At 48.5% G+C, this 14,004-nt stretch overlaps 1 protein-coding gene across 6 annotated transcripts in view; it reads right to left on the bottom strand.

The window, feature by feature from the left end:
• Positions 1-8,999: 8,999 nt before the first annotated feature.
• The window catches only part of AGRN (agrin), a 257,944-nt gene continuing 252,939 nt past the window's right edge, over positions 9,000-14,004 (bottom strand). For all 6 annotated transcript variants that reach the window (XM_083628357.1, XM_083628359.1, XM_083628358.1 and 3 more), the window contains 2 exons: positions 12,211-12,314; positions 9,000-11,257 (listed from right to left, as the gene is read on the bottom strand). In XM_083628357.1, the coding sequence (XP_083484483.1) occupies positions 11,100-11,257; positions 12,211-12,314 (262 nt within the window). In that variant the 3' untranslated portion in view covers positions 9,000-11,099. The remainder of the gene's footprint in view (positions 11,258-12,210; positions 12,315-14,004) is intronic.

The following is a 14,004-nucleotide window of genomic DNA, read 5'->3' as shown; positions in this document are numbered from 1 at the left end:
ATTCCCTGGAATATTGCTCCTGCTCAGCAGAGATTGAGGATGCAACGCTTGTTAACAGCAGCAAAACAATGGAATAAAATGACCCTACCAGCCACTGAGATTCACAAGGCGGTGTGTGTGAGCTTTCAACCAATGCAGAACTCTGCCCGGGGCAGGATGTTCTAAAAATATGAATGTAATGTGAGTCAAAAGTCCACCAGGTCCAATATTCTATCTCACAGTGACCAGCCAGGTGCCCCAGTGGGAAGTCCCAGGGACCTGAGCACAGCAACATCTTCCTTGCTTCCGATTTGTAGGAACTTGGTATTCGGAGGCATCCTGATTCCAACAGTGGAGACAATGTTTAGACACCCTAATGAGCAGCCACTGCTGGCCTTATCCTCTAAGTGTGTGTCTCTTAAACACCGAGAAAACACAGTTCCTGAGGTTGCTGGGGAACCAGTGCGGCACAGTGGTTAGACCAGGACCTAGGAGAGACCACAGTTCAAGTCTCCAGTCCACAAGAAAGCTCCCTGGGTGACCTTGGGGCCATCGCTGTCTCCTCTCAGTTTAACCTACCTCACAGGGTTGTTGTGAGGATTAAATGAATGGGAGGAGAAGCCATGGACTTGAGCTCTTTGGAGAAGGCGAGGGTATAAACGCAATAAATAATGCCCAGCTAGAGACCCCTTAGAGTTGCCTGGGGTGAGGAGATGCCTGTGTGTTAAGACAGTTTAAATGTGTGTGTGTGTGTGCATGGGCACACACCTTTGGTTCAATGGGCTCTGAAGAGTTGTTCTAGTGAGTTAAATCCACCTAGCCACTAGGGGGTGAGGGAGTTCAGAGTGAAGAAAACTGTAGGCCTAGGCAGATTTATTTACCTGCGTGTAAGCCCCAAGCGGCTTAGTCATGCTGGCCACATGACCCGGAAGCTGTCTGCAGACAAACACCGGCTCCCTCAGCCAATAAAGCGAGATGAGCGCCACAACCCCAGAGTCGGCCACGACTGGACCTAATGGGCAGGGGTCCCTTTACCTTTACGCCCCACCCAACTTGCTGAGACAGGTAGGTAGGGGCCCTCCAGATATTGTTGGATTCCAACTGCTGGCTTGCTCTTGACAATAACCTAGGATGGGCGCTGGAGTTTTGCAACACGTCTTCTTGAAGTGAGCCTCAACTCGATGCCTTTTGCTGGGGCCAAATTATATCCCTCATTTGATTATGGACAAACATGTGAGCCTTACAGCAGCTGCCCTCTGGGTCTGACAATTGGAACTGGTTACTTTTAGCTTTGTGATGTGAGAGCCTTTTAACTGGAGATGCCAGAGACTGAACATGGGACCTTCAGCCTGCCACGCAGCTGCTCTAATTGAGCCACAACCCGTAAGACATAGTTAGCTGTCTTATTCTGAATTGGGTTATAAGTCCAGCTAAACCAGCATTATCTGCACTGACTGGGAGCATCTGGGAGCATCCGACCAGTGTCACTCCCAGGCCTACCTGGAGATACCATGGGGGATTGAGCCACAGACCTTCTACATGCAAAGCAGCTGCACTCTGTCACAGCTCCTGCCTTTTGTTTTGGCACTGGAGAAGGGCAGGAAATCTGCATTGCTGCGAGTGCGCCTGAGCGCCATTTGAAGAACGGAAGTTTTTGCGATAAATTAGGTTCCGCCTGGAGCTGCCGTCAAGACAATTGGTTTTGTCGTTCTGTAATGTTATCCTTTTGTAATTATTTGCCAGATTTACGGGTTGTTGTCATTTCGCCACGGCTTATGATCAAACAAATAACATTATTACCTTCCCGCCGCAGCGCAAAGCTGATCTGATGGATAGTACTTAACTGTGACTGTAGGAGCGTAGGACGGTATTCAGCAAAGTTTTGCCCAGAGCAGACCCCCATAGGAATGAATGGACCTAGCTGACTTGTGTGTCCATTCATTTCAATGGACTTGCTCTGAGACAAGCTTTGTGGAATGCCACTCATAGGAAGCTGCCTTATACCAAGTCCCAGGCTTTTTGCCACCTGAGGAATCTGCCTCACTCGGCTTAATGGCAGGGAGAGATCTACTGGATCCAGATAGGCAAACTGGGGGGGGGGGTGGCGGCAGGAGAGGCAGCTCCTCTGTGTGTGAGAGGGAGTGAAGCTGCAAATAAATGTGCAGTTGGAGAGCTGATAATGTGGTTTGGAAAATGGTGTGTGGGAGAGAGAAATTAGACCTGTTAGGCGTATGTGTTTATTCAGTGCTTAAATGACAGGCCACGTCAGGGACAGCCTGTGCACAAATTATATAAAGGGCAGAATGAGCTCAGTTTCCATTCTTGAAACATACGGCCCAAACCATATCAAAACACCTTCCTCTCGAGGGCCTGATCCTCCTCTTTTTCACCTACATCTCTGGGCAGGCGGCACTTTGTCACATCCCTTTAAATAGCCTTAAAAGTACCTTCTTGTGCCTATTAGTTGCTCAGCTGTGGCAAGTTCATAAATGCTGCTGTGCGGGAGGTAAGAACGATGGGCCCCTTTGGAGAAACTGCATCTGGTACAGGGTGCAAGCGAAGAGCAAGTTTCTTTCACTTGTTTAATGGTGTGCGGTGTCTGATGGGAACATAGGAAGCTACCTTATACTGAATTGGTCCATCTTAGGTCAGTGTTGTCTACACTGAGTGGCAGAAGCTCTCCAGGGTTTCAGGCAGAAAATCTCTCCCAGCCCTACTTGGAGTTCCTGGAAATTAGACCTGGGACCTTCTGCCAGCAATGCAGCTCTTGCACTGAGCTGTGTGCATTCCCCAACTGGGGAATTTGCGGAGATGGATAAACCTGCTTCAAAGCATCTCTTTTGGACCACATTGTTGGGAGGGATAACATTCAAGCGGCCAGTCCACTTGCCACATGCTTAGCCCCAACCTGGTGCTGGGCATGGAGTCCCCATGGAGGACAGGCAGCCCCCTGCCCCCAAATACAATGCTGAGGGTCACTTTGAGGGTCCCTCTGGTTTGATACCCGATGACAAAGCCCTGGAGCCACCAGAGCAGGAGGGAGAGCTGCCCCCTCAGTCCCTGAGAGCATCAGTGCCAGCGGTTTCGGGTCCAGGTCAAAGACTGACAACACAGTGTGCTTCTACAGACCCAGAGTGATTGGTTTACTCATGAGTAAGCACTCCCTGGTGCTTTTTCGGGGCCAGCAGCTGTGGTTAGGGAGGCTGGTTTTGGATATAAGGCCTCACTCTTAAGCCCTCCTGTTGCTGGAAGCCACATAGGTTGACGTTGAGAACAGGATGCCCGAGTAGATGGGCCCCTGGCCTGATCCTGAAGGGCTCATGTTATACGTTACTGTCTTCTTAATAAAATGACCAGCGACTGGGTTTGGGAGAGGAGAGTGTGGGAGGGGAAGGCGATCGAGCAACGCGGCACTGCCACCCACAAGTCCCACGGAGCTATGCAGAATAATCATTTGAGGGATCTATATTAAGGCTACATCTGCTTAGGGGAAATCCAGAGGATGTGGATCCACTCATGAGCTCATCACATTTGATAGCAATGGCCCACCGCAGCCATGACCTGGTTTCATCTGACCCACAGAGAGACTTTTAAGCTTGTGTTTCTGCCCAGAGACCGACCCTGAGGGACCTCCGTTGTCACTCCAAAAGCTTTCCACTGAGACTACTGAGGTGCCATTGTTAGCGGAAACTAGGAGTCAAAATTTCCATCCCCAGTTTTTTTATATTTAAAAAAGAAGTCCCCAGAGGAGGGAAAAAAGAGAACAAAACAGCCCCTTCTCTCTCTCCCCCCCCCCCCCCAGGGCATTCAAGACTATGCCAGACAGTTCGAACAGACTATGTCTGTCCTCAGCTGCAGATTGTCCATTAGGGGGTTGGCTAAGCCCCCCCGGGCCATTTCCTGCCGAACAGTAGCCCATTAGGATGCTGTTTTGGGTAGCAAGATATATTGGGCCACTTTTTGTATTAATCCAGAGCACAACCAACTGGGATTGCAAACCCCAGTCTAGCAAATAGGATGCAGCCTGCAGTTCTGCACAGGGACCCATTGGGTGAGAGAACATCTCAGGCAGCTGTGGTGGGAAATGGACCTTTGGGGGCAATCCAGCCTGCAGTCCGGGGCTCCCCCCACTCCTGATTCAGATGGTTCACTTGCTTCAACATGTAATAAGTCAGCCCTGCTGCTAAAGTGGCCTCCTGTTCATTCTGCTTGAGGGACCCTTGATGTCTGCCCTTAAAATCCTGCCTTGATGGTGCCACGACAGGGGGAGCAAGAGGGCTCTTCAAGTGTGGCTTGCTTAGATATTTTATTTTGCTTGTTGCTTTCTGGACCAGGTGGTGGAAATAAAACTCCCTCCAAATGTAACCCAAAACTGCACCGCTGACCGAAAAAGGGGACCCAATGCACAGAGTCAAACTGAATCTCAAGGTCTGGGCAGAGAAGAGGAAGAGAGAGAGAGAGAAGAGAGGAAGAGAAGCTGCACAGCTTGGCACCGTCTGCATGTTTTTGCCAGCGCCTGGCCCTCTTGCAGCAGCCGTTTCCCAACAATGGCCTTGTTGTACGGGCGGCTCGTAACATCCATGCCTCTTTTGCAGGGTCTGACGCAAAGCGAGCCTCGGGGGAGGCGGCGGCTGGTGTCTGCTGGCAGGGGATGAAAACATCTGGCTTGTGCCAACTACAAGCTGGAGAGGCAGGCCAGGGGAGGAAGTCAAGAGGCCCATCCGGATTTCTGCCGCGCCCAGTGCAGCCAAAGGGTAGGGGCCTGCCTGGTACTGAGTCAGAAACATGGTCCATCTAGCTCAGTATTGTCTACACTGGCAGGCAGCAGCTCGCCAGGATTCCAGGTAGGGGGGTCTATTACTCTCTCATCCTTGGAGATCCTGGGATTCCATCTGGGACCTTCCAAAGATGCTCTAACACTGAACTCTTTCCTTCCTTTAAGATAGTTCAGTGACATATTCCAGTCTAGCAAATGCATTAGAGGTGAATGCAGAGCAGGGCCGGTGATGGGTTTGGCCTGAAGTGGGACTGTGGCCCAAGGAGAGGACCCTGGGCCAAACAGAGGCCTGTGGGGCTGCCTTTGCCCCCCAGGCTTGAGATTCCCCCACTACTGCCTTACAACCATTAAAAGCACCTAACTTTAAACTGTGCAGCTCACACTAGAAGAGAACCTAGTATCAGTTAATAAACTTTAGGGGGCTGATGATTAATGCTGCTTGGCATTTTTTTACAGGTGGCACAAGTGAAGACAGAGGCAACACCTTATAGCTGAAGACAGATGCAACAAATGGGGTTTGAACAGTTTTCCTGTCCTCAACAAAAGCACTTTGCCTACGTTATCTTGGTCTTCGCCCACCAGATGTTTCGAACTACAACTCCCATCATCCCTTGCCAGCACTGCATGTGTCTTCACATGCACACCCATTATCTGCCCACAACAGTGATGCTAAAACCAACTGGCCAAACAAATGGACGCACAACCAAAGGCCTATCTAGCGCCACATCTTGTTTCTCACCATGGCTACCAGCAGCTGGTAGGAAGCGAACTACCCCTCCTGTACTCATGATCCCCAAATACTTTATTCAATGATATTCTGCCTCTGAACTTGGGGGAGAATATCTAGCTATCGGAGCTGATAGATGAAAGCACTTCCTTTTGGTTGTGGTGGTGGATCTGTCCTGAAACAGATGGACCACACCCTCTTTTAAATGTATGGAAGGGTTTCCATTTAAAAAAAAGAAGAAAGAAAAGAAAAAACCATTTCTGGGGGACTGACATAAAAACTCAATGAGTAATGGTTATTAAACCAGGCTCCCTAACCCAAGTTGAGTCAGGACTGCCATACAAATGCATGATAGAAAATTAAGAAGTGGGTCCCCAAATGCATATTTTGGTTAAAGGTGGGAGCACATCTGCCCTAGAGTGCATCGCTAGAGCATCATCAGCCCACGGAATTCGTACAGCAGGCCATAAGTCATTTGTTTACCCTAAGAAGCTAACAAACCAAAACAGATGCCAGATGGACATTAAAAAAATCAAAACCCTTGTTAAAAAGAAGACCCAAGTGAACAGATCCAAACCTCTATAATTAATCTTTCCTTTTGTAAAAACAGCAGTATTTGGGGGTGTATAAAACATTGCTGAACAGAAAGCCAAAGCTTAATAAATCTTGTTTAGGATGAAACTTATGCCAGATTTTTTTTTAAAATCATTTTAAAAACCCTGGTTCTTCAGTAATCAGGCTATCGACTGCCAACAACACATTTTGTGCATTTAAATCTGGTGAGGCCAATGGGGGAAACTCCAAATGGTTCTAATAAACATGGCACAAGCCATGCGGCTGTCCCACCAATCTGGACCCAAATTCAAGCTGAATAGTCTCTAAAGAACATTCCTCAGTCACCACCTGAAGACTGAAACAGATGGCAGGATGGGCTTCTCCTCTCTTAAAATGTTATTTCAAAACACTGTTTTGTGTTGCTTTTTAATTGGTAATCCGAATAAAAGTTAGGAAGGTGCTCTTCCAGCTTGGATTCCCCTATCCCTAAGGACCATTGGGGCTGCCCCCATCCCCATCTCATCCCCTACTTCTTTCCCTAGCATTATAGGTACATGCTACACCAAACACGTCACCATAAACGGGAGATTCATGTACCAAAATACCTCAGGTAGTGGGGGCCCTCACTGGTAGGGGGGCATGAATCTGTCCATTTCATCTTATCACCATCTCACTTTTCCGATCTTAAAATTCCATTTCCCCCATCAGTTTGTGATATTTATTTTTTAAAGTCCTCATGAGAATTCATCAGCGTTTCAGTGTGGATTTTCTCCTGATACATCTTTGTATGCAGTTTTACCTTTGTGTACCTATTTCTGCAAAGCTAGTTTCCCCCTTGCATGTTGCTTTTCACTGGCAGATGCATTTTCAAATGCCCACTTTATCCCAATATATTCATTTTTGCGCAACTGGCTCATTGTTGGGAGAGCTGCGTTGCAAAATCCGAAGCAGCACAGACTTTGAAAGAGGGGCTTCTTTTGGTCCGTGTACTATTTTTGGAAGGTGCCGACAAGGCAAGTTTACCTTTCAATGCCAAGTGAATTGAATTTCTTACTGCATCCAGCCACATCTCCCATGCATAGAGCACACCTAACACCAACCTACCTGTGGAGGTGCATGAAGAAACTCCCAACCTGCCTGCATTCTTGTGTAGGCACCACTTGCTATGAATGAAGCCCATTCCATGGTCAGAGATTCCAGCATTACCTGGGAGGTTCGCCATAGACGCTACCCAGCCCGGACTGGCGATGGATGCCCCACCATCCTTCTGATGATCCCCTTTTCACAAATCCATCGCACCAATTCAAAAGCCGCCAGAAATGACCCAGCACAACTTATTTCTGTATTTTGTCCTCAGAGACCAAGAGTCCAAACACAACCACCCCTTTCCAGCAGTCTGGTCTGCTGCACATACATTCCTGCAGCAGCATTTTGGGCAGTTTCCCTTTCACAAAGAAATCCGGCGCACGTATGCCAATGTGGGGAAGCACAAATAGGGAGGCATACATACGGCCCGGGAGTATTTGCATTTATCTGGAAAACAGGGAGATGGCAGTCAGGAGCCCACTAAGCCATAGCCCAAAGCACAAGGGTCCCTTGAGCTGGAGCCAGAACCATCACATGCCCTCCCCAACAGTACATTGCCAGTGCAACGATGCTAAATACAAAGGCTACAAAGCAGAAGAGAAATGCCCTTCTTCAGGCCAGAGAGGTGGCCTTTTAAGAGTACAGTGGTACCTCGGGTTAAGTACTTAATTCGTTCTGGAGGTCCGCTCTTAACCTGAAACTGTTCTTAACCTGAAGCACCACTTTAGCTAATGGGGCCTCCTGCTGCTGCTGTGCCGCCGGAGCACGATTTCTGTTCTCATCCTGAAGCAAAGTTCTTAACCCGAGGTACTATTTCTGGGTTAGCGGAGTCTGTAACCTGAAGCGTGTGTAACCCGAGGTACCACTGTATGCAGTTCTCCAACAAGGTGGAGTGTAAGAGAGAAACAGAAGCAGCTCAAAAGGGCTTGGTTTGCCTCCAGCCTGCTTTAGAGGAATAGGAGCTATCCTTGGTGCTGAGACCACCTCTTTGGACCAGACCAGGCATTGCATGATTAGGGGCAATCAGGGGGGGGGGGAATGTTCTAGCCACTCACCCTGGGTGGGAATATAGGAAGCTTTATCCCCCCCCCCATGCACTCTAAGGGGAACCCAGATCAGATGCCATTGGTGGGCCTGGCTGGGGTGTTTTGGTCCCTGTCAGCTGCTCAAGAGTAGCACCTGCTCACGCAACAGGCCAGGTGCTGTACATGCAGTGTGACTGCCCTCAGCTCATTAAAACGTTGAGCTGTGCTATTCCGGACTTCTAGCCATAAATTCTGCTAGCCCTACAGCTACAACCCTTCTGAAACCTGGCAATTCCAAAGCCCATGTTGCATGAGGTAGGGGCATATAAATACCACAATCTGAGAGTGGCAGATAGCTGGAAAGCAATCCAGAACATTCTATTTAAGGGCCTGGTTGACACTTGCAGCGAGGGCTCCTGGGAGTTGTTCTTTTGGGGGACGGCCACACACACACATACACACACAGAACATCTCCAAGGATCGTTTTCCCGCAGTAAGTCTGAGGCCTCAGACCTATTCCTGTCGGTGGGTTGTTGTAAACAACAAAGAGTGGCGAGGCCGCACAGCGTCGAGACATGTCTGGATAAAAATAACGTGTGGAAATAGGTTTCACAGCTGCTCCTGCGCAAGTCCAAGGGGTGTGTGTGTGTGTGCATAGGGTGGGGGGAGTTATTTAAAAAACAAAAGCCAGGTTGCCAACTTGTTAACTCCTCTTTGGGCGGTTCTCTGTGCAGGCCTGTCTTGGGGTGAGGGGTACGTTATCTGCACAGGCTACCCAAACTGTTAGGCAGGATGGCGGCATTGTTTCTTCTCATTTGTGAAGCACCATGAAAAGCCAGGAAAATCTCAGTTATTTAGTCTTTTTTTATTACATTATTTACCACCAAAGGGGGTGGGCGGAGGGTGCCATTTGAATTTTCTGCCGCAGGCACCCAAAAGGCTTGGGGCCACCTCTGAGGCGACTGTGTTTGGAATGTTCCAGAGAGGCCTTTGGGGTTCGCAGTCCCTCCCAATCTGCCTTTAACATGCACACCTTAGAAATAAGATTCCCTCCCCTCCTCATCCGTCAACAGGCTGGCATCCATAAAACACAGCCATGGGGGGGGGGAGTTTGGGAGGGAGACCCAAAGTTAGGCAAGTGGAGTAGAGCACCATAGATATCTGGGAGGGGCTGGTGGGCAGAGTGGCTCCCGCTTGCCCTGTGCTCTGACCCCGCATATGGCGGTTTCCATCGGAAGTGCAGGGCGGTGTACGACCAGAACACAAACTAGATCAGGAACTCAACTGACAGATCTATGAGGTGATCTGGGCAGCAGAATGGCGAGGTTTTCTGACTCCCAATTTTTTTAACCATGGCAAACATCAAAGCTTTTCCCACCAAGGTTAGGTTGCTAAATTGCAGAAAGGGTACTTCTTGTGTGTTGAAAGGGCTTTTGAGCTCAATGTAGTTCTGGAACTCAGAACAAATCCCTAGGCTTTGTCTTTGAGATATTGGGATTTTAGGGGAGGGGACCCCAAAAGCTGATCTTTATGCCTCCATACAAGTCTTTGTGTTATAGAGCACATGGAGACAGGCTATCATCCACAGCCTTTCCAATGGGGGTCCTTTCAAGGCCCTCCAGATGTTGGAACCCTCACCTCCCACCACTCCCCATTGGCATGGCCAATTGTCAGGGAAGACAGGAGCTGTCATCCAACCACATCTGAAGAGACACAGAAGTCTCCCCACCTCCTTCACTAGAGCGTTAAAGCACCCACTTGACCCACAGTTATCAGTTCCAGCATCTTTTTTGGGGGTGGGGTGGGAGAGAGGACCTAATCTGAGCTAATGAAGTATAACCAAAAGAAGACTGCTGCTCTTCTCAGTGGTCAACAAAGAATGGATTGGGAAACTCAAGAAGAAGTCACCTTCCAGCCACTGAGAGGACTTGGGTGCTGCCCAGGAGTACTGCCATCCCGTCTCCTCTCTAATCTCTCTGGCCCCCTAATGCAAGATCATAACTCCAGACATTCTTGCAGGAGAGAGGAGAATCCTGCCCCCCCCCCCAAAGTTCACTTATATGCATTGGAAGTACGTTGAAAGAAAAAATGAGAGTGTGTGAGCGAGAGAGCTTTCCAACCTTTTGTCCGCCCTATTTGTGGTTACAAGAAGATAATAGCAAACCTCTTTAAGACTAAAGATAAGGCAAAGACCAGCAGGTGGGTGCCTTGGTTTGAAGGTTTTTGTTCCAACTTCCTTGGACCTCATCAGCAGGCACCCCGTTTCCCCCCACCCACCTAGCGGCCTTCCCCACATGCCCCCTTGCTTGCCCCTCCCTCCAATTGTCCACCCGGCTGTTGCTTCTTTTGTTCAAAGCTGTTATGAAAGAGGACTTCTGGTTTCTGCTCCTTTGAGGGCTTCAGTTCGTCGCCTGGGGTCCGGGAGGAATTGTCAAGATTTCCTCCTTGTGGGTGTTAACTTCCAAAGCTGATGTTTTTTAAGAAAAAGTTTCAAGTATGTATGGCATTTACAGCAGAGGATGACGCCTGAAGGCGGGATATAGAAGGTGGGAGCATGTTTGCTCCTTGGTCATTGCCTGGAAGGATTTCTTCTTCTTCTTTTTCTAAATAATAATAATTAAAAAAAAAAAACACCCCACAGGGAGGCTTGGCTCCTGCTCAAGAGTCCAACCAGCTTGGATGAGAGAGAACAGTGCACCAAAAAAGTAACCAAAAATGACTCCCCCCAACCCAAAGTTTTATCTTCCGTCTCTTCTTCTTCCTCCTCTTCTTCCTCTTCTTCTTCTCTGCCTCCTCGCTTTCCCCCCTCCCTTCCCCCACAAAAATATAAAAAGCAATAAGTTTACAAAAATAGAAAATAATTACAGCAATAGCCAGAAGGATGAGGGGGGAGGGGGGAGGAAGGGAGGGAGGGAAGGGAGGAGAGAGGGAGGGAGGGCCGCAGGCCATATTATTTGGCTGAGCAGTGTAATATGGTGGGGTTGTTTAAAGCGTCCTCCACCAAGTGCAGTTCTTGACGGTCGACAGTGACGTCTCTTATGCAGCCAACGTAGCCGGTGCTGTAGGCTTTGGGGAGTTTGTGAGCCACGCTGAGCTTCTCTAGTCCTCCTGCAAAAGAGGGCGCAGGTGGGGAAGGGAGAGCAAAGGAGAGGGTTAAGGTGAACTCTCACCTGGCAACACACCTCTTTCGCTCTGTTCACTCACATCTCCATCTTCCTCCCCCTCCCTTCTGTATCGCTCTCCTCTCCCCATGCCAAATGTACTATGTATTCCTTGGGGCAGAGACCCGACTCTGTGCAGTGCACATGACAGTAACATCGTTTTCGAAGGAGATCTTCCTTATGGGAAACACAGCCCTGCCTTGGAAAGTGGTGGGCTCTCATTCCTTGGGGGCTTTTGAAACAGAGGCTGGATGGCCACCCGCCTGGGATTCTTTAGCTGTCATTCCTGCATTTCAGGCAGTTGCAATAAATAACCCTTGGGGGGTCATTTCCAACCTCACAGCTATAGGGTTCTATAACTCTCGTGCTCTGCACACTCCAAATCATGATGGTGAACCATTTGCAAAAGAATATTTGGAGAGTGTCAGAAGACAGAGGTAAAACTGCCATGTTTCCTCTGAGGAAGATCTTCTTCAAAATGCACTGGGGACAAACGCTCTTTGAACTGAGGCCACCCCTCTTTTTCTTCCTCTGACTTGTATTCAGTGATGGTTCTACTCAGAGTAAACCTGTTCCAATTAATAGACATGGCTAAGTTAGAATTTAATTAAGTTCTACTCAGAGTTAGACCCACTGAAAAGAACAGGCCTAAGTTAGTTGCGTCTATGAACTTCGACGGGTCTACTCTGAGTGGGACCTATTTGGTCACAATCCCTTCTCTTTAAAATGCTATGTGCTTCAATGGCGTAACAACAGCAGCAATTTGGGCCTTTAGTGTGGAGTGTTTTCTTTCACAGTCTATTCTGGAAGCTGCCAGGCTACCTGGAGGAAGGGTTTCGCCAGCCAACGCCCTGTGTGGCGGGCAAGTACGCAACCCGGATTAAGTGGGGTTCAACTCACCCAGCCAAAGAGCCCCGTCTGTGTCCAACTGAGTTGCTCCGAGAGGCGAGGAGCCTGTGATGGGGGACTCGTTGCCGACCTGCAAGGACCCATCTCGATGCACTCTGCAGAAAGAGGGGGAAACACAAGCAGTTGCTAAAAGGCTCAGGGTTCTGCATGTGTGGAACGTTGGTTCCTACCAGGTGGAGGAAATTTTGCTTTGCTCTCCTTCTTCTAGAGGGATTTGGTTGCTTTGGTGGTAATCGTTTGCCACTTGGTTTCACAGAGACAACCTACCCCCAGTACCTATGACATTTTTCTTTCCTAAACACCCTGCAAACCTTGTAAAAATAAAAACAGTAAACATTGTTTGAACAGCCTGGAGGCATTTTCCTAAAAACATTGAAATGTTTAAAAACATATTCATTTCGACGGCTTTGCTGAGAGACCAGTTTACCTTTGGGCTCTGTTTCAGCTGTCATTTAGCAGAAGCCATTCTCAGGCTGCAGTAGAGAGAAGGGATGCAAGGCTACTCCATTGGCCTTGCTTAAAAACCAGCTGCTTTTGGCTTTTCTTCCTCTTTATCTATAACTGAGTGGCAGACATCCCATCAGGCTATCCGAACTGCTCCCATCCCAGCTGCTTGTTACAAAGATCTGTAACTTTAAGAACTGGTGCCTGGATTTGCCCCCCCCCCCCAAATCTCTTTTTCCTTGTGAGTCATATCTTTTAGACACTAAGCCTGAGAGCTGGGACTGTTTGGGTTTCCTTGGCCTGCAAGCAGCTCTGTGAACCTTTTCGATTGAAGAGTGGAGTTAAAGAAAAGTGAAGAATGATTGACTAAGATTGTGTCCTGGTTTTCCTCATATATTTCTCATACAAGTGCTTATAAAAATTGCCAATAGCAAGTGGCATAGTTAAAGAGGTGTTTCCTTTCTCTCTCACACACAACCGTGGGACAGAATGTGTCTTCCAAAATTATTCTTGCCGTTAGGAATTTTAAGAACTAAGACAATTGGGGTGGGGGGAAATTTTGCTACCTGATTAACTGGGGCATCTATTTCTGAGATGTTTTTGAAGGAACACCTCTTCTAAGATTATTCTGTGATGTTAAGTGTGCATTTCCTGAAAACAAAGCAAAGCCTGCTCTTTGCTTCTGAAATGTTTTTACGCTCCTGGAAATCTAAGAGCACTTGATGAATCAATTACTTGGTTCAAAAAAGCTCGCATGACTCATCAATTAGTATCTCTTTCACTGAATGACAGCCCAGGAAACAAGCCTTCATTTGCATGATTGGATTCAAGGTTTCAGCTGCCTTCAAGCACCATTTGGGCCCCCTGGATTGAAGGTGGGGAAGACGGTTCTAATATCTACAAGCCCCACTGCAGGCTCCTCCCCAATCTAGCCAATTCATGGACCCTCCTTGCCTTCTAAATGGAGCAGCTAAGGCATGGGTAGGCAAACTAAGGCCCAGGGGCCAGATCTGGCCCAATCACCTTCTAAATCCGGCCCGCAGACAGTCCGGGAATCAGCGTGTTTTTGCATGAGTAGAATGTGTCCTTTTATTTAAAATGCGTCTCTGGGTTATTGGGGCATAGGAATTCGTTCATTCCCGCCAAAAAAAAATATAGTCCGGCCCCTCACAAGGTCTGAGGGACTGTGGAACGGCCCCCTGCTGAAAAGGTTTGCTGATCCCTGAGCTAAGGAAAGGGTGCCACATAAGGTCAGAGGGTAAGGTCCTCTCTCTCCCTTGCCCCATGTTATTCAAGCACACACACACACACACCCATCACTCCATCCTGGACCTCAAAAGG

Source organism: Podarcis filfolensis (genome assembly GCF_964270895.1).
Source record: "Podarcis filfolensis genome assembly, chromosome: 8".
NCBI lineage: Eukaryota > Metazoa > Chordata > Lepidosauria > Squamata > Lacertidae > Podarcis > Podarcis filfolensis.
The sequence above is the reverse complement of the archived record's forward strand: the minus strand, read 5'-3'. Positions and strand labels throughout refer to the sequence as shown.